Raw genomic sequence first — 18,883 nt, forward strand, 5'->3', positions numbered from 1 at the left:
TTGGAGGCCGATGCAGAGGTGTCAGAATAAGCCAGGCAGATGCAGAGACGATACAACACGCCATTCTTAAGCAAATAAACCAATCTTAGCTTTTCCATTTTACTCATCGTTTCATAATGCACATTTTAGATGCATCAAGGAGCACTGACGCTGGAGAGCCCATTGAAATATGATGCAATATGTGCATGAATCATGACTGCATAGCTTTAAACAACGGGCTGAACAGACTTTTGTACAATATAATAAGCAAGTAAGCAAGTAAAGTTTATTTATATAAATGTAGCACCTGTCACAAAATGTTTCACAAAATAACAATGAAAATACAAATGAGTTACGCAAGGTCACGGTATTGAATACTTAAAATGTGTTTTGTCACGTATTCAGTACTGTTTTCTGAATACTTTCAACACTCTTCACATTGATTTGCATTGTGGACTAAGTTTGGTGAAACGCCTGTTGTGTCACTTATTAGTAATGCAAAAAATAACTTTGGAACTGCACTGGGAGCATCACAGCACATCACGTCACGGCACGGCACGTAACGGCACAGCACAGCACGGCACAGCACGTAATGGCACAGCACGTAATGGCACAGCACGTAACGGCACAGCACGTAACGGCACAGCACGTCAAAGCACAGCACGGCACGTCACAGCACGGCACAGCACGGCACAGCACGGCACAGCACGGCCCATCACATGACGCACGGTGCACATAGGTTTCCATGAATCTAAGGAGTTTTGGTATCGCTTCAAAGTGTGCTCATTAAGTATTGATAAAGTGCAGGGTTAAGGTTAGGATTAGGGTTAGGATTAGGGTTTGTATTAAGGTTTGGATTAGGGTTAGGATTAGGGTTTGGATTAAAGTTAGGATTAGGGTTTGGATTAAGGTTTGTATTAGGGTTTGTATTATGGGTTAGGATTAGGGTTTGTATTAAGGTTTGGATTAGGGTTAGGATTAGGGTTTGGATTAAAGTTAGGATTAGGGTTTGGATTAAGGTTTGTATTAGGGTTTGTATTAGGGTTAGGATTAGGGTTTGTATTAGGGTTTGTATTAGGGTTAGGATTAAAGTTAGGATTAGGGTTTGGATTAAAGTTAGAATTAGGGTTTGGATTAAGGTTAGGATTAAGGTTAGGATTAAGGTTTGGATTAAAGTTAGGATTAGGGTTTGGATTAGGGTTTGGATTAGGGTTAGGATTAGGGTTTGGATTAAGGTTAGGATTAGGGTTAGGATTAGGGATTGGATTAAGGTTAGGATTAGGGTTAGGGTTAGGATTAGGGTTTGGATTAAGGTTAGGATTAGGGTTAGGATTAGGGATTGGATTAGGGTTTGGATTAGTGTTAGTATTAGGGTTTAGGCTGTGCAAGGTACAGTGCAGTCACAAAACATGATAGTAAAACAACCCTTTCCACTGGATTTAACAAACATTTTCCAAAACAAGTGTATTTTTCTCTCAAAAACATCAACAGCATCAGGCAAACCTAGGGAAAGCGGAAGATCATTCCAGAGCGTCAGTGCAACAGCCTGGTCCTGAAATGAGTTTGAGGAACCACATGAAGGTTCTGATCTAAAGACCTCTGCCTCTGAGAGCAGGTATAAGGACATAACAAGTCTCTAGTATAGAATGGAGCCTGACCATGCAAGGCTTTGAAGGTCGGCATCCGGATTTTAAATTTAGAGACAAAATTCATTTGTTGCACGCGTTAGGGTCTTACATAATAAATTGCAACTTTTGTAACCTTCTAATTTCAACCTTTTATGTAAGTAAGTGCTTTATTTGTTATTGTAACGTACAACGAAATAGTGTTAAGGTGTTAGTCCTGAGCCGCTGCCACTGAGCCGCGCTGCTACTGAGCTGCGCTGCCACTGTTGGGGCAACCTGACCAGCATGTTTTTGAATGTAGGGGAAACCGTAGCACCTGGAGGAAACCTGGCTGGCTGCCTACAGTCTCCTCTGATCCTCTGAAACGGTGCACCGCCTCCTGGGTTTGTCCCTGTTTCAGAGCGTGGTGTCCTGCACTGGTCAGCTGCACCTCCTCCTTCCTCTTCCTCCTGCGCAGCTTCCTCCGCTCCACAACAGTCTTTCACCATCTTCCTGGGAAGAGCTTAGCAGTTAGTCTGTTTTATTCTCCAGTGAACGTCCATTAGCCAGAACAATATAGAAGGCATGTGTGGCTTAGCTGTGAGTGTCGCCTCCTTGTACGCCTCCACTGTGCTGCAGGTGTGGGGGCTCTTGGTGCCTCTTCAGTGTCTCAGAAGAAGAAATGTGTCGGTCTCAAGGGAGTTTAGCTGAAACGCTGACTGTTTACTTTTAAAAACGTACTTTCTTCAGGACCATTATGAACTCTCCAAGGAAAAAAAATCCACTGAAGCCAACAAAAAACATGGTAAAGATGTACAAAAGTATCCAGTGAAACAATGTGAAACACAGAAACCACAAATGCAGTTTGCAGAAAAAGGCAAAAAATGCAGCCGTACCGAGAGAGAGGGAGGTTGCTGCTTGTTTACACGTCGCCATATATTCATCTGTAATTATTCTTGCAGCCCTGGTTGCAACTGATATACATGGATAAATGTCTCAGATTTCACTGTTGGTTGAAACATGAAAGGCAACTGTGTGGCATTAATCACATGATCCAAAAAGCATTGTTTGATATTAAAATTGTGACTCAAACACTGCAGCTTAATCGTCCAGATCCACAATGGGAATTATATAACAGCGTGTTACATCATGTTATACTTTTTCTTTTCAGGTGTTGAAGTCTATTAGGCAAATACATGAGCAGAGTTTCAGAGCTGAGTCACAGAACACAGGAGACATTCATTCAGCATTTTAAAGGCACCAACCACCAACGCATTCATGTCTTTTGTCCCAAGTCCCCGAAGACAGAGTGTAAATGAAACCATTCAAGAGAGCACTGTCCATCCCTTCATTAATCATAATAGCGTTTACACTTTCATTTGTGGATCCTCAGGGCAGTGACTCGTCCCGTGCTGATCCTGCTGCCTGTCCTGGGACTCACGTGGCTCTGTGGGGTCCTGGTCCATTTGTCGGTGGTTGTGGCTTATGTCTTCATCGCACTCAATGCTTTCCAGGTAAATACTTTACACTGACACTAATGCTGGGTTCACACCAAGCGCGGCCAAAGCGTCAGGTTTACATTGAAAATACATGGGGGACGCACCTCGGAGAGCGTCAAGAAGTCCCACAGTGGGAACATTTGCACAGTAATATAAATCTGTAATGACTCATGTATTGAAAATGTTTGTGAAGTGGATGGACTTTCAGCGGAGAATGTGTTGCAAGGGCAACTGCTTTTAGCCGACCACAGGCACATTTGAACATCTAACTAAACAACACTACAATAATAGAGCCGTTAAATCTTTAGTTTTCAATCAGGTATTTTCATATTTGTAAAAAGCTATACCCGATCGTCGTTGTCTTGTAAATGAGTAGCCATAAAGGTGTTAGTTATCAGAAATACTGCCACCTAATTCATCAGGATTTCTTGCACCACGAAGTAACTTCTAACTTAAAGTGGCAAACCCTCTCCATTACTGCAGTCCACGAACTGCAGACGCCTTTGTCACACTTCTGTCATAACTCCCAGCATGATTTGCCCGTCTGATGTGAAAACTTTCGTCTGTTCCTGTCTGTGGTTTTTGGCCTCTCTGCACTCCCCCTGGTCTTTAATTAATCACAATGAGCTGGCCCCTGTGTGACCCTGAGAGCTGCTAGTTAATTTAGATTTACTGCCAGTGTCCAGCTGAGGGCAGATAAGGCTGCGGTAGGAGTTCTTCCATCGCGGATGGAGGAGGACGAGGACTGGGGCTGCCCACTTTCTACCAGTCTGCAACACTAAACAACAGCTGAAGTTTGAACGCGAGGTGTAAAGCTTTGTGCGTATATCCAACAGCTCACAGAAGTCACAATTCGACAGTGCACTGCGCCAATAAGTGGCTTAATGAGATGGGTTATACACATATTTAGTTCCTGTCAGTGTATTACTCATGGAAACATTGTATAAGTCTTATCTAAATTCATGTTTGTATAATCTTTGATTCACTGGAAGCAGGTGACAATGAACAGCAAATTTTCTCTGGACACTCGGGAAGCCAGGATGATATTACGAGACGCTTCACCTCTTAACCTAGCACATTTCCAGTTCAGTCTTACCCAGCTTCATTTGAAAGCTAAGACCTAAAAAAAACATCATCTAAATGGATCTTTTCCCTCCCGTTGTCATCACCTTTTTGAAAAGGTTTTACCATCGTTTTTTGTCACTTTTTTGTTGCTCTATTGTGGGGTTTTTTTTTTCACTTTATCGTCACGTTTTTGTCACTTTTTTGGATGTTTTTTGTCTCATGTTTGTTTTTACATTTTTTGGCAACACTTTATATTAAGGTGTGCTCGTTTAGTATTAATAAGGTATTAATAAGCATTGATAATATACTTGTAAAGCATTAACACACTGCTTAATATACTTTTATCTGTTTACATACTACTAGGCCATTAATAATACGCTTTTTCACAGCCAACCCTTAACGTAACCCTAACCTTAACCCTTACCCTAACCCTAAAATGATTACCGATGCTTATTAATGAGCACACTTTAATCTAAAGCGAAATCTAAAACTTCTTTTCAAGAAGTTTTTAGATTTGGGTAATGCCGAACCGGAGAAAATGTGCTGGGTTAAAGGCTGAGGTTAAAGAAAATGACTTGAGCCAACACTTTATACTTTACTACAATTGTGTAAACGTTGTGTGTTCAACATGCTCATAACAAAATGAAAATCCATCTGAATGTGTTTGCAGACCTGGAGAATCTGCTTTGAAAGGGCTAGAGAGCAAGCTCCCGAGCTGTACTGTCTTTTCTACTTCTCTGCAGTCATACAATTGTCTCATATCACAGACAAACTTTTTTTTTTTAAACTCACTATTTAAGAGCCCTTTTTTTCCCCTCCTTGGCCATGTTTAGCAAGGTTTATCCCATTGAATCAGAAAGTTTTACTCTTGTATTATGCATTTTCACAGCTTACTTTTTCAATTTGGAGTTGAGGTGATGCCGAGGCATATTGAGACTTGGCTCTGTGTATCCAGCCGCAGCCCCATCCAAAGGGGAGTAGAAAGCCGCGCAGATAACAGCATAAAGAGTGTTTCGCAAAAGAAGGCAGACCGGAGCACTAAATGGATGCCGCATGAATGCTTTTTGTTGCCTGCGCTCCCTAATGTACCTCTGCCGCTGTCTCTTTCCATAGGGCCTGTATATCTTCCTGGTCTATGCTGTTTACAACAGTGAGGTAAGGAGCCATTCAGTCCATTCTCTGCGTCGATGTTGCAGAATGTATCTGTGTGTGTGGTATTTGAGACACAACACCCACTATAGCTGTTCTTCTGCTTCAGGTGAGGAATGCCATCAAGAGGATCAAAGAAAAGAGGAAGGCCTTATCGTTCACTGTGAGTCTTTCAGCAAATTGTGCAGAGCGCCATCAGTATACACGCAGACAGGACCAATGCAAGAATGGACCAATGCAAACTTTCTCATTTGCTTCTTGATTGTACAGAAGGGGGTTCGGAAAGTTACAGACCCCTGTTCTTTTGGTGAACCTACAATAACACATTTTTAATCATTTGTTGCGTTATTAAGTCATCAGATTTCGACCAGGCGCCTGCAAGCCGCAAGCTTCTTTTTGGCCTTGCTGTTTGCTAAAGCTCCAGCAAGGACTGGATTTTAGCTCCACTGCCTTCAGCCCCGTCCGAAAACTCCCATGAGCCCTGGGGCATCCACTGTATAGCCTGTTGGTCGAAGAGACTTGGATCTCCTCTTTGAGTTTTGTGACATGATTTTCACTTCGGCTCAACTGCCCCAATGCTTGTTTCAGAACTGTTCCCAGCCGAGTGGCTTCCTGCCGTCCCAGCGTGCCCCAGTGACCTCTTGGGGGCGCTATCCCCCCACTCCCTCCAGCCCAGAGACCAGCGAGACCTCAGGCCCGTCCAGCTCCGCGTCCACTTCTCTGGTCATCAAGAACGGTACGCTTACAAGCAGAACAGAAAACGGTTTAAAAAAAGAATAACGTCTGTAAACTTTTGTCATTTACCCAGCCTGACTTTGATTTTTGTTCTTTCTATTTCGGTGTCTAATGGGGCTTTGTGTGAACGGGTTTGTCGCTTTTGCTTTTGGCCTTGTCTAAAAGTGTCTTCCCGGAAAGAAAATAATAATAAATTTTTTTTTGTTGTTTTGTAGAAAGTTTCAGAAAGGAGAGTCTTGTCAGCTTCTCAAGGCCATCATCAGGAAATCAGGTGAGTGGCATTTGTGCGTCTCCCTATAACATTTCCCGCGGGCCACGGTTTTTCCATCTGTGGATTTTTTCCTCCCTGATGGCACGGACATATTCCAAGATGACAATCCTGTGATTCATCATTTTCACACAGTGTCCTGATCTGTACCCCAATGAGAATCTTTGGGATGTGCTGGAAAAGGCTTTGCACAATGGTCATTGCAGAAATTTATGGAAACAGTGCCACAGCAAATGCGTGCTGTAATCAAAGCTGAAGGAGGCCAATGAAATATTAGAGCGTATTACTTTTTTGTTTGTTTGGCAGTGTCTTTCACCTCTCTCCTGACAAACTTAATCATACACCTTCAGCGATGCATTTGACCACTTTGAAAACAGTTATTACAATGGAAAAAAAAAAAACTCCTGGGTGACTGTGAACTCTGTAATTATGTGAATTACAAGGGAGCAGGTTACACACCAAATTCATTTCATGGTTATGATTACTCAAACCCTACCCCATAGAAAGATACCAGGAGATATGGCTTACAATAGGGCTGTTATATGGCAATACTTCTGTGTTGTGATATGTGTATCGTATCAGAAACTATGTATCACAATAATTTTGATGCTCAACACAGTTATAGAAAAAATGTATATGCAAATGTTTTTGACTTGTTTAAAGCAGTACTTAGTAACTTGTTTACCTTAATGAATCCTTTTTATAGTCCCTCTGGGGGTGATACAAGTGTTATTGGGATGATTGGGGGGGTCTTTCATCTCCCCCGGTGTCTCTGGCCAGAAAACCACAATTGCAACTTCACTAGGAGGCACCAATACACATAGAATCATGAAGAAGAGGCTTACAGCCAAGTTTGTGTGAAAAAAATTATCTCCATTGTGTAACTGGATGTACAATATCCCTCTCTCTCTTTGTCTTGTCTGTCTGCGTAGTATTTACTCTCACGGACAATTAATGAGTAAAAAAACATGCTACGACACCTGCAGTGGCGCTTGTGGCCACTAGGGGCATGAGTTACTTAGTTCTGCTTTAAAGTGCAACCTTTTTATTTTAATTTCTTAGTTTTATGCACTATTTTTATTACTTTTTGGTGCATTGTTCTTCCTTGGTTCACTGTTTTCTGTTTTTAAAATGTGCAAAGAAATACTGAAGTGGATTTGCAAAAAGAGAAACGCTGTTGTGACAAACATTTGTTTTGTTCACAGGTTGTTCAGCTGACTGGATTCAAACCCTCAGGTATTGTCCCGTCATGTGTGAGCGACAAGTGAGAGAATAATATACATGCTTTTTTTTGTCGATGATGGTAAACTGCAACACAACTTAGAGCTTAGGCAAACATTTATACGTTGAGCACAATTCAAAATGTGCCACAGCTTAAAACTACATTCAAGTATAGCAAGAAAAAAGCAGTCATTTGAAGTGACTTGTGCAGATAAAGTGTTTTCATCTGGGCATGTGGTTTCCTACTTCTCCAAAACATTTAAAGGGTTCCTTCTTGGCCCAGGACTCCCATGTCAAAGAAATCTCAAGACACAGAAAGTTTATATGGTTTAGAAGCAAAAAAAATGGATTCAGAGTGACTTGAATCCAAATGTTGTAACCCGCTGTGGTTCCTTCGACTGGAGCCAGTGACCCACTGCTGTAAACTTTAACCAGAGACACTGCTCACTTCGGTTCATCCCACTGTGTTCCAACCATCTCCTCAGAGAGACAGTAGACGAAGGCTGAGTCATCCTCCTCTCCATGATCCATTGACCTTCATTTGGTAAAAGAGCATAGTACTTTTGATCTGGATAACACAGCGGGACAGAGGGCTCAAGAGGCAGCCAAATAACGAAGCAGTGTTAAGTAATTCAAATGCTCACTCTTTACATCATGCAAGACTTGAAATTATATAATCATGCCTATATCTGCACCTGAAGTCGTTTCATTCGTACAGGTATCATTCTCAACCCCGGGAATTTTATAAAAGGCTGACGAACATCAATAACTGCATTTCAATGCGCTTCACTTAACAAGTAGATTTATTGCAACGTCAGTAGCATATTGAGGGTGTGCTCTGCTTTTGACCAAGTCTTGGGCAGTTCTAGTTAGGGCCTGTTTCTTTCTGATAAATGATTAAATGAAGAATGTAGTCACAATGTTATTCAGCCATCACTTCTTTGGTGTTCCTTTTGGCTTTTGTTTCTTGGCTGTTCTAACCTCAGCCTGTTTGTCCCATATATCCACTCTTTTTTCTTTGCACTTGTCCTGACCATCTCAATCCAGGCTCATAGGGGCAATAGGGCTGAGTAGAAGAGCAGCAAAAGATCAGTGGTCTAATCTAGCATCTACTTTAAGGAAGACGTTTCACCCTGCAGGAACCGATAATGTAAAAACAGCTCATTTCAAAATGTATTAAAGAAGAACTAAGTAACTTGTTTACCTTAATAAATCCTTTTCGTTGTCCCTCTGGGGGTAATGCAAGTGTTAATGGGATGATCCCCCTGATGTCTCTGGCCAGAAAACCACCCTTACAACTTCCCTGCCTTCGGGATTCCATTACACACGAATGGTATCAGGAGAAGCTAACAGGCTAACGGGCAAAGCTAACTACGGGCTAGCACCATTTTAGCAGTGTTTACAGCCAAGTTTCTGAGAAAAAAATATCTCCATTGTGTCACTGAGTTGTGGCACAATGTACAATAGCCTTCTCTAGCTTTGTCTTTTTTATCAGCGTAGTATTTCCTCTCACGGACAATTAATGAGTTAAAAAAACGCAACATTCTACGACACCTGCAGTGTCGCTTATGGGCTCTAGGGGCAAGAGTTTCTTAGTTTTTACATTGAAAACAATTATGTAATACAGATTAGGTTATTGGCCTGACAAGATGAAAAATCTTCACAAATGTAATACAGTCATTCAATAATGTAATAATACATGCATTTGTGGGAGCAGGGACTCGAACCGGCAACCTTTCTGTCATAAGATGACCCTTTTTACCATTTGTGCTACCGTCATATGAGCTGCGACAAGTTGTGTGTAAAAAAGAAAATATATACATATATATATATGAATTTTGATGAAAAACACACATAATCTAGCATTTTAGAGAAAAACTGCACATGTGTTAGTTTTTGAAAACAAAGTCAAATTTAGGTATTGTAACATATTATAATTTCTATATTTTCATTTTGTCAGGGCAAAATAATAGCCAATAATTACGTTTTTGGCAAATCATTATTACCGGATTGGCTCAACAGTGTTTTTACGGCTTATCACATTTTGAAACTGGCCAAATTTAATACGTTATTGGTCGTTATTATTGCAATAACGATTTGTACACACCCACCTACAGTGGTTTAGGCACCCTCGATGAAACTTCTATTTATGTGGTCAATGAAGCAAGGGGAAGATGAACTGATCTCCAAACGGCATGACATTACAGATGAGACATTCTCATAACAATTATAAAGTAATCTTTTATTTTTTCAAAATGACAAAAAAAGAAAAAGGACTCAAGACCTCTTGGCAGCCCGGGATGGCAAGTATCACAGCTTTAAAGGCTTCTCTCGGCAGCTAAGAGTCCAATTGTTTCAGAGTTTCAATTCCAGATTGAGGGAAATTTTGTTCCTTTCAAAAGTCTTCCAGAACAAAGATTTCTGGGCTGTCTTGTATGAGGTCCATCCACAGATCTTCAATGATATTTAGGAAAAGGGACAGTGAAGGCAAAACCTTTAGACTGCACCTCTTGATGTAATCCTTTGTGGATGTTGAGGACTTTTTACCCATTTGTAGAGCCCATCTGCTTTTTAACTGAAGCTTTTTCACTGATGGTGTTCTGATTTCCCCCATAATTTGTTGGAATTTAATTGGATTCATTCTTTGTTCGTAAAATGTTCCCTGTGCCACTTGCTGTGATACAAACCCAAAGTATGATCACTCCACCCCCGAGTTTAACAGACGGACAGATGCACTTTTGCTGCGGCGTGCAAAAGTTGAGTCATTAAGAGTAAAGAAGACCTCAGCATCGTTAAAACTGTCTCCTGACTTTCTTTCAAACATTCATCTCTAACCTTAACCCTCTATACACTTCTATTTTATTTGTTTGTGTTTACAGCGCTTCAACTTTCAAACTAAACTAAAGGCACAATTGTATTCCGTCTGGCCAATGCTACAACAAACCTAAGAAGTAACATTGCTTTGTGTTCCAGGTGTTTGTTTGTTTTTTCCAGCCTTTGTGCGCATTCTGAGCCGAGGCTATCATTTTATTTTGCAAATGGCCTTGAAGACAAAAAACTGAGCTGTTGCATACAAATATCTTTTCTTTATCGCTATAGTATTTTCATGTTGCTATTTTAAAATATACCATTGATAGCTTCTATGGAAAATATTATAGGCTTTGCAAGAGATGTGGCCGACCCACGGCGGTGTTTAGGCTACAAGAATACACAATACACAGATTGGAGACTGAAATGGGGGGGGCGGCAGTAGATTCACATTGTCTGCTTTTACCTGCATTAGCCGTGTGTGAAAACCGCCTTTTGTGTCCGTGAATGTTGCAGGCGGATACAACAGATGGTTCCCTTCGTGTCGGCGAGGGGGTTAAGTCACTGTCAATGATGGCGGCTAAATTGGTCCAAGCTAAACGAGTGCGCACGGGAAGTGAGAAGTTAGTGTCGCGGCTCCATTAGACGCCGGTCCCCGTCTGTGCGACAGGCCCCAGAAGGGGTGGCTTCGAGTGGTCGCGGGGATGCGGCATTGTTGACCGCAGAGACAAAGGACAAGTTCAGTCCCTTAATCGGAAGACAGACCGGGCAGCCTATTCAGCGCAGCAGCCATTACGCTCTTCAACACCTGCTCACTCTCTCACCGGGGCCCGCTCCCTCGTACACAAACACGACTCAACAAAGGTAAACACGGAACGTCAAGTCACAGCTAATGCCCCCTTTTTTCTTTTTCAGACTGTTGAGCCACAAGCCCAGAGAAGAGGCCTGGCACTGTCAATGTTTGTCCCACGGAGGAGGCAAAGGAGAAGTGGGCTTGCTTTTCTGTCGGATCAAGCGTCATCACTGAGTTGTGTAGAATAGGACCGCGCGTTGTGATAGAAAGATGAGAGCGCATTTGTTTATTATCTTTTCATGGCAGTGTGAACAGCACAGATGTGATTTTTTCAAATGCCTATTGCTTTTGAACAAAGTCTGTGTTCATTGAAGCCACTCACACTGTCCCAACATTCTTTGCTGTGACTTGTACACATTTTTAAGTGTTAAGAGACTGACAGTGTCCCATGAACGTAGCCTGGCCAGCCATACTGTCCTTATAAAGAGAAAGATGGCTGGCCAGGCTACCATGAAAGGCCAAACAAACCTGGGTGTCTGTCTTTACAGATCAGGGATTTCCAACCGGTAGCTCTCCAGCCTCCTCCATTTTAGAGGCATTCTCTGTTTGTTTTGAACACGTTGAACAGAATCTGCAAACATTTCGTGTTTAGGGGCATTATGCAGCTTCTTCTGCAGAAAGAAAATTGATATTTGTGCGTATTTGACCCAGCGGCTGTGGGTCTGGACCTTCACAATTGAGCTCCGTTATCAGGTGGGAGGGGTAAACTCCTTTGAAATGATTGGATGTGATTTTCTCTAGCGTTTGGTCGTGACGTATGTAATGTGCCGGAGTAAGTGAAGCAGCTATTATAACTCTTGGGGACATTCCAAGGCATCAATTTTAATTTCTGGATATTTGGGACTCGAGCCAGAACGGATTGAAGAGCTTCCATTACTTTTGTATCCGCTGCCATTGCAAAACTACAACCAGCAAATGCGGCGCAAATGCTTGACGTCACCTACAAGCCCCGCCTCCCCCGCTCGCTGAATGGCAGGTTGAAATTCTGCCGATGTAACGCAGCCACTGAGATCAGACCCAGACGTACATGTAGGGAAATGATAAGTGACCGGAGTTTACGGATGGCTAAGGCCAGGCTATGTCTGGGTAGGTTTCCTCCAGGTACTACGATTTCACTAAAAACATGTACAATAGGCCAGGATGAATGATGTGTGCGTGCGTGAATGAATGGTGGTGGTCAGATGTGTGCAGTTGCGACAGCTTTATTTGAATTTACCTTTCACACTCTCACAGGACAGAGAGCAGTACTATTTATCCCCCTGTGAAGTGAACCGTCCTGAGAGAAGAGAGAATGCGCCGCAGTCCCGCTGTAGCAAACGGCTGCGCTCCATGCTTTAAAAACGTGACCCATAGTCCAGATAGGTGACCCTCTCACCTATCTGGTGAGAGGGTCCGTCTGCAGTGAAAACCTTCCAAACAGTTGATCCTAGAGCGTCCTAGAGACCACTGTGATGGAAAGTAAAGGTGCCATGTTGGCCAGTCATACAGCCGCTAGGTCATTACAAGGTCAAACAACCGGAAATATCTACTTTTTTCTCCTCACAAATAAAGTTGCATAACGCACCTATAAATATAGTCAAGGACAGAATTTAATTCATTTTCTACAATCATGTTTAAATATCATCTTGGCTCTTACCTCTCCAGGGTAAACTCTGCAAGGTTTGTTGGTTACCCAAGTGTCAAGGAAGTAAAACATAAAATGTTGCATAAAAGTTTGCCAGGTAAAAAAGGTTGTAGACACCTGTCATAGATCTTCTTCTCCAGCTCCGATTGTGCTACAAAATGTCCTGAAACATGTTTACTTTCGCGCAGAGCTGCATGTGACGTTATATCCTTGTATGTGCATGTGGGTCACTCTGGCCTTGGGCAAACAGTATGTCCACCCAGGAGAGTGAGGACAGTCGCATGGAAAAATGCACACCTTGCGATAAACTCGGATTTCTCTTGAAGTCTTGAACGTAGCCTTAGAAACCTATGCCTATTTCTTTGTTTTGATGTGTTGATGTCATTGTAAGATCAATTAAATGAATGTCTTTGCATTTAGTCAAAATCGTGCCGCAATTGAAACAAGGCCCGAATTAAGTAAAAAATCACTACCTATTTCTTGTTTCAAGCTCCCGTAGGATAGTTCGGTATTTCTCTGTCGATCCCAAAACCAAAACTTTTGCAGTGGAATTGTTATGTAAATTTGTATGTATTTACACGACACTCATATGAGCAGAAACCTGTTATTATCCATGTTATGTGAACTTTCTTTCCCCATGAGACTGTCTCATTGGAAGAATCAGGTTACATCTGAAATAAGCACCACTAAGATTTGTCCTTGGAAAAAAAAAATCATTCTCGGTGTCTCAATGCCTTTGTAAAAATAAATAAAAGCTCTTATGAGTTTCATAATATCAAATAAAGGTACACAGTTTATTTTTTATGTTTAGACGGATGGCGAGGTGGGCGTTAAGTTACTTGAACGAGCCCGAGCACTATTGTTCAATATTTCTATCATTTTCAATGTGTCTATAGTTCGAACTTGGTATAGCGGGTCATGAACACAGCCCTGGGCCATTTAAAGGGCATTCATTCAAGAGGAGCAACTTTCAGTTCCACAAACATATACAAAAGAGTCAACTTAAGGAGAGACACTGCAGGATACATGTACATATAGTGATAAAAATTTGAAACTTGTGCTGTAGATTACTGTCACAAATATGAAACATAAAATAAGGAAGAAGGACGAAAATGGAGCCAGGTGCAAATGTAAGGCTTCTTTTAGTTGTCATATTAGCTTTTCCTGTTTTGTTTTTGAATAAGTTATTTCAGATCTTGAAAAATCGCTTTCTTCAAGACTGGAAAATTTGAAATTACAATCTCCCATATAAAAGTATGGATGTGGAATTTGTGAATTCAGGAACTGATTTGGTTCCAGGTGAAAGTTTATTGGTTAAAGAGAGCAAACTGGCCCTGTCTGCAGTGTCTCCCCTTAACATTTATACAAAGTTATATAGGCTACAGTTGGCCGATATAACTCTGTATTAAAGCAAAGAAAACTGGTCCGTTTTATAAAACAAATCCCGTAGGCCGCTGAAGACGCCCCAAAAGCACCAACTTTCTGCTTGAGCAAAAATTAAAAGATAAAGTGTCGGCCATACTAGATCTTGATGACTTTTTTCCCCCTACCTGACTATGTATGTTGTATTGCTACAAAGATATTCTCAATATGTGTGGAAAAATACATAACCTAATGATTGTAATATATTTATTCAACAAGCAGTAAACTTTAAACTGTGCATCTGTTTATGTTTGTGAAGTCATTATTAACATATTGTTATATATGGTCTAAAACTGAACTCCCCAAATGGCAGTTTAACATTATATCCAAACGGCTGTGCTACAAGACGGTGCAGAAATAACCTTTTGCAAAGCTGTATGATTGTTGTGTGACAAAATCTGTAACTGCTGCAGGAACTGTGGCTGGCTGGCCAGGACAGTGAACTAAACTGTAGGCCCCGACCAATATGGATTTTTGGGGTCCGATACCGATATGACGGGGGTTGGCATAGCCAATATAAAGGCTGATATTTTAAGTCATTTAACTTGATGTATTTTTTGTCTTAATCTCTCAAATACTTAAACATGTATTATTATAGTAAAGGTTTCCACCATAGAAATATCGAATCTGTGTATGTATGGAAGATTTTTTTCTGTCAAAATGTGAATTTTAAACATCTGTGCAATTTATGCTTTGAATATTTTTAACATTGAAATACCATGTTTGATTTTTTTCAGTCACTGAATTTCAGTCACTGAATATTCACTGCTCATTTTTCAGGGTTTTTTAATTGAAAATGAAAAATTCACCTTTTAAATATTCACTGTATTATTTTTCAACACATCCAATTCAACAGTCTAAATTCAGAGTGTACAATTTCCGATACATATATTCCCTTAAATATTCAATATAAATATTCATTGTAAAAAAAGAAATTCAACCGTTCAACCGAAGTATATTTACACAGAAATGTAACATGTCGATTTTATAAGCAGATAAAAAGGGATACTATATTGTGAGGCGTAATTGTTTGCCTTTTTCAGTGAATTGTTTGCCTTTTTCAGCGAACCACGTTGCTTTTCTGGATACTTTTGTACATCTTTGTCGTGTTTTTGTGGAGGTTTGGTGGATTTGTTTACTTTGAGAGTCCAAAATGGTCCTGAATAAAGCAGCTTTTTGAAGGTAAACAAACTGCTAGCTTATCAGCTAAACCCATTTGAGATCTACAAACATCTTCTTCTGAGACACTGAACAGTGAAGAGGCACCAAGAGCCCCCACACCTGCAGCACGGAGGAGGCGTCACAAGAGGAGCGACAGGAAACAACGAAAGGGACCAATGAGGAGATGGTGATAGACTGTGGAGGGAGCTGTGCAGGAGGAAGGAGGAGGTGGAGCTGACCAGTGCAGGACACCACGCTCTGAGACGGGGACAAGCCCAGGAGGCGGTGCACCGTTTCAGATGATCAGAGAATGACAGAGGGCAGCTACAGTTTCTCCATCCTCCAAGGTCATGCGGGTAGAGTGGCTGAAGGACAACGAGATCATCGACCCGGCCGAGGACAGGAACTTCTACATCACCGTGGACACAACCTGATCATCAAGCAGGCGCGTCTGTCCGACACGGCCAACTACACCTGTGTGGCCAAGAACATCGTGGCCAAGTGCAAGAGCTCCACCGCCGTGGTCATCGTCTACAGATTTCCCATCAACCAGTGCTCCTTCTGTGACCAAAACAGTGAAGATGGCGGCCGTGACACAACGATCTTTCACCAAAGAAAAAAAAAAAAAAAGAGTGGTGCGCACTGAATGGGTGCTGCTGCCGGATGCTCTCTCATCGAATGCAATTTCTCCATCTGTGAGATCAATAAAGTATCATCTTATCTTATCTTAATGATATGAGGAGCACAACGTCCGCGCAGTAACTCCTAAAGGTTATTGACGGAAGTGAGCGGGGGAAGTCTTTAGGAGTTACTGCGCGGACGTTGTGCTCCTCGTATCATTACGCCTCACAATATAGTCCCCCTTTTTATCTGCTGATAAAATCAACATGTTACATTTCTGTGTAAACATACTTCGCGTGAAAACACTTCACGTAACTTTATTTAAATAGGGAACACGTGGAAGAGCTTGGTAGCTTCTATCGTGAGCTTTTTTGGAGCTATATGACATGTGGGAGAGGCTGCGTATGTGCTCCGTTTGCGTGACAGAGCGCACGGACAAAAAACAGACGGGGATATATTAACTGGACTAAGGTTAGGTAAGAACATATCTCAGTATGTAAAAACGGTGGCCTATTCCTTTAAAAATATTAAAATTAAGTATTTTCCTCCCCCTACATGTTCTAGCCTAAGGTGTAGTATGAACCCAGACCTATTCACCACAACTGCCTCTAAAATCCTGCACTGTCACTCAAAAAGTGGTTACTTCGGGTCCGCATTGCCGTCATGCACGAGCTTAATATAGAAGGTGCAGTTACACGTATGACCTGAGGTGCCAGTAGTGAGTATACAATGATCAACTTGTATCTAGCCCCTTTACGCGTGAATTTTTCCTTTACATTTTTTTTCACTCTTCACTGAATTTAGACTGTTGAATTTGAAATTTTAAAAACAACATTGTATATTTTCAATGTGAATTTTTCATTTTGAATTTGAAACACTTGAATGAATGTACTGAATTATGTGCTGAATATTCAGTGTCTGAAATTCAAGGACAAAATATATTCAAACATGTTATTGCTTGGCTCTGCCATACTCTTCCCTGTCCATTCCACGCAGGGAATTAGTCTGGTCACAGAGCAATTGGAGCAGTTTGAAGGGACGGCCTAACGCGCACAGATTGTCAGTGAAATAAACCAATAGCAATTAGCGGACGTGACGACAGCCGTAGTCCAATTAAAAAAATATGAACTGAATATAAACTCACGCGGAGAACGCCAGGCAAAATCCTCGACTACTTCATCCATTAGTTTTGGCTAATGTTAATGTTAATTGAACTAACAACATAGTGGTGCAGGGAGTGACGTAGCCTTGTCATTTCTCTGTGACGGTTGTAATTGGTTCGGCTTGGCCTTAGCCGCCAATCAGGAACTTGTTGACCGTGTGTGGCCACACCCACCTTCTTTCGCGCAGAAAGAGGTGGGTGTGGTTTATCAGGCTAAACATGTTATGTCAGTATTAAAAAAAATTAAAAGCAGAAAATACACAGACATTTAAAATTCACATTCTTAAAAAATCTTCCATATGTATGATGCTTCTAAATTTGTCAGTGTTGAACTGTTACAGCAGGGGGCGCTGTATATCATTTTTAGTAGGTGCTTCAGAGGGAGCTTGAAAGACAGAAAGACGAAAATCAGTAGATTTCAAAAACAAAAAAGGGTAAATCTATCTCTTATGGTTCTGAAATGATAAGCAAAAGTCTACAACATAAAATGTATAAAACAGGTGCACAAACTTGTGACCCATTTTCACCGCAATGTTTCTGTGCTCCCCTCTCTGTCACTTCCAGTTCCGGAAATATCAGCCTTTTTATTGTACGATAGCCAATATTGAGAATACCAGGGCCTTACTAAATTGTATGGCTCTACATCGTACATAATCAGGTGTCTTCTAAACACACTTTAACAAAACCGCATTAGCGTAGTAACTGTTTGTTTGTTGTTTGAAAAACAATGAATTCTTGTTTCCTGCGATGACAATAGAGCAGGACTTCGCAGCAAGGTCATCTTAGGCGCCATAGAAGTATAATGACAATTCAACTTTCGATAAGAGCAAGGTTCAAAGAAGCAGTTTATCTTAAAGGGAGACACCAGCATAAAGCATTTTAGTTTTTATTTTCAGATTTTGGAACAGTTTGCTCTGTTAACATGTTAACATTTCACCTGGAAACAAGTGCATTGTCTCAACTTCACAATACGATGTTAAATTAAATGCAGTAATTCAGTGTTTACTCATAGATTGATTTGGAAAATGTAATTCCAATTTCTCAACATTGTGGCAACACTCCCTTTGTTCCCTTTATAGGCACCACATTTCCCTCACTTTTACTGCATGTTTTCTGAAGGATTTTTCTTCTTTTCTTTTTTTTAACTTGTAGACTAATTTATTTTGTGGATTTTTTTTTCTTCTTTTCAAAATAAAATGAGACTACGATATCCTAAATCATCTACAAAAGTCTTTATACATCTTAATACCCCCATTGATTGAAGACGAGTTGTACTTATTCACTGCATATGAAGAGGCGTCACACGACCCTGACTGTTCTTCACTGAGTTTTATTGGTTTGATGCTATAACAATAAAATATATTTAACAAAAAGAAAATATGTTGTTCACTTTCTCTTTTGCAAAATGAGGAAAGACTCAATTTAATACTTAAAGTCACAGGAACAAAATAACATATAACATTTTTTTAATATTAGTGGATAATACAATATTTTTTTTTAAACATAAAGCAGAGATTCGTGTCGAAGTAATGTTGCTGTGGACAGACTTCACAACATCAATACTCTGTACAGTGTGGATTGGTTCGACCGGGCGTCAGGTTAAGGCAGGTGGAGTGATTGTCTACTTTACATTGGAATGGCCAGTGTCGTCAAAGTTTCAGATGAACACAGTAAGAAAGTTTAGCTGCAAGATACACCGTTCGATCAGTCCA

General features: G+C 41.0%; 1 protein-coding gene across 1 annotated transcript in view; it reads left to right on the forward strand.

The window, feature by feature from the left end:
- Nucleotides 1-11,429, forward strand: part of adgrd2 (adhesion G protein-coupled receptor D2) — a 64,848-nt gene extending 53,419 nt beyond the window's left edge. Inside the window, exons 19-25 of the mRNA XM_079567155.1 lie at nucleotides 2,977-3,097; nucleotides 5,261-5,302; nucleotides 5,406-5,459; nucleotides 5,885-6,032; nucleotides 6,247-6,302; nucleotides 7,505-7,535; nucleotides 11,244-11,429. Coding sequence (XP_079423281.1) covers nucleotides 2,977-3,097; nucleotides 5,261-5,302; nucleotides 5,406-5,459; nucleotides 5,885-6,032; nucleotides 6,247-6,302; nucleotides 7,505-7,535; nucleotides 11,244-11,251 — 460 coding nt within the window. The 3' untranslated portion in view covers nucleotides 11,252-11,429. The remainder of the gene's footprint in view (nucleotides 1-2,976; nucleotides 3,098-5,260; nucleotides 5,303-5,405; nucleotides 5,460-5,884; nucleotides 6,033-6,246; nucleotides 6,303-7,504; nucleotides 7,536-11,243) is intronic.
- Nucleotides 11,430-18,883: the final 7,454 nt, after the last annotated feature.

The sequence above is a fragment of the Gobius niger genome (assembly GCF_951799975.1).
Source record: "Gobius niger genome assembly, chromosome: 1".
Taxonomy (NCBI): Eukaryota; Metazoa; Chordata; class Actinopteri; order Gobiiformes; family Gobiidae; genus Gobius; species Gobius niger.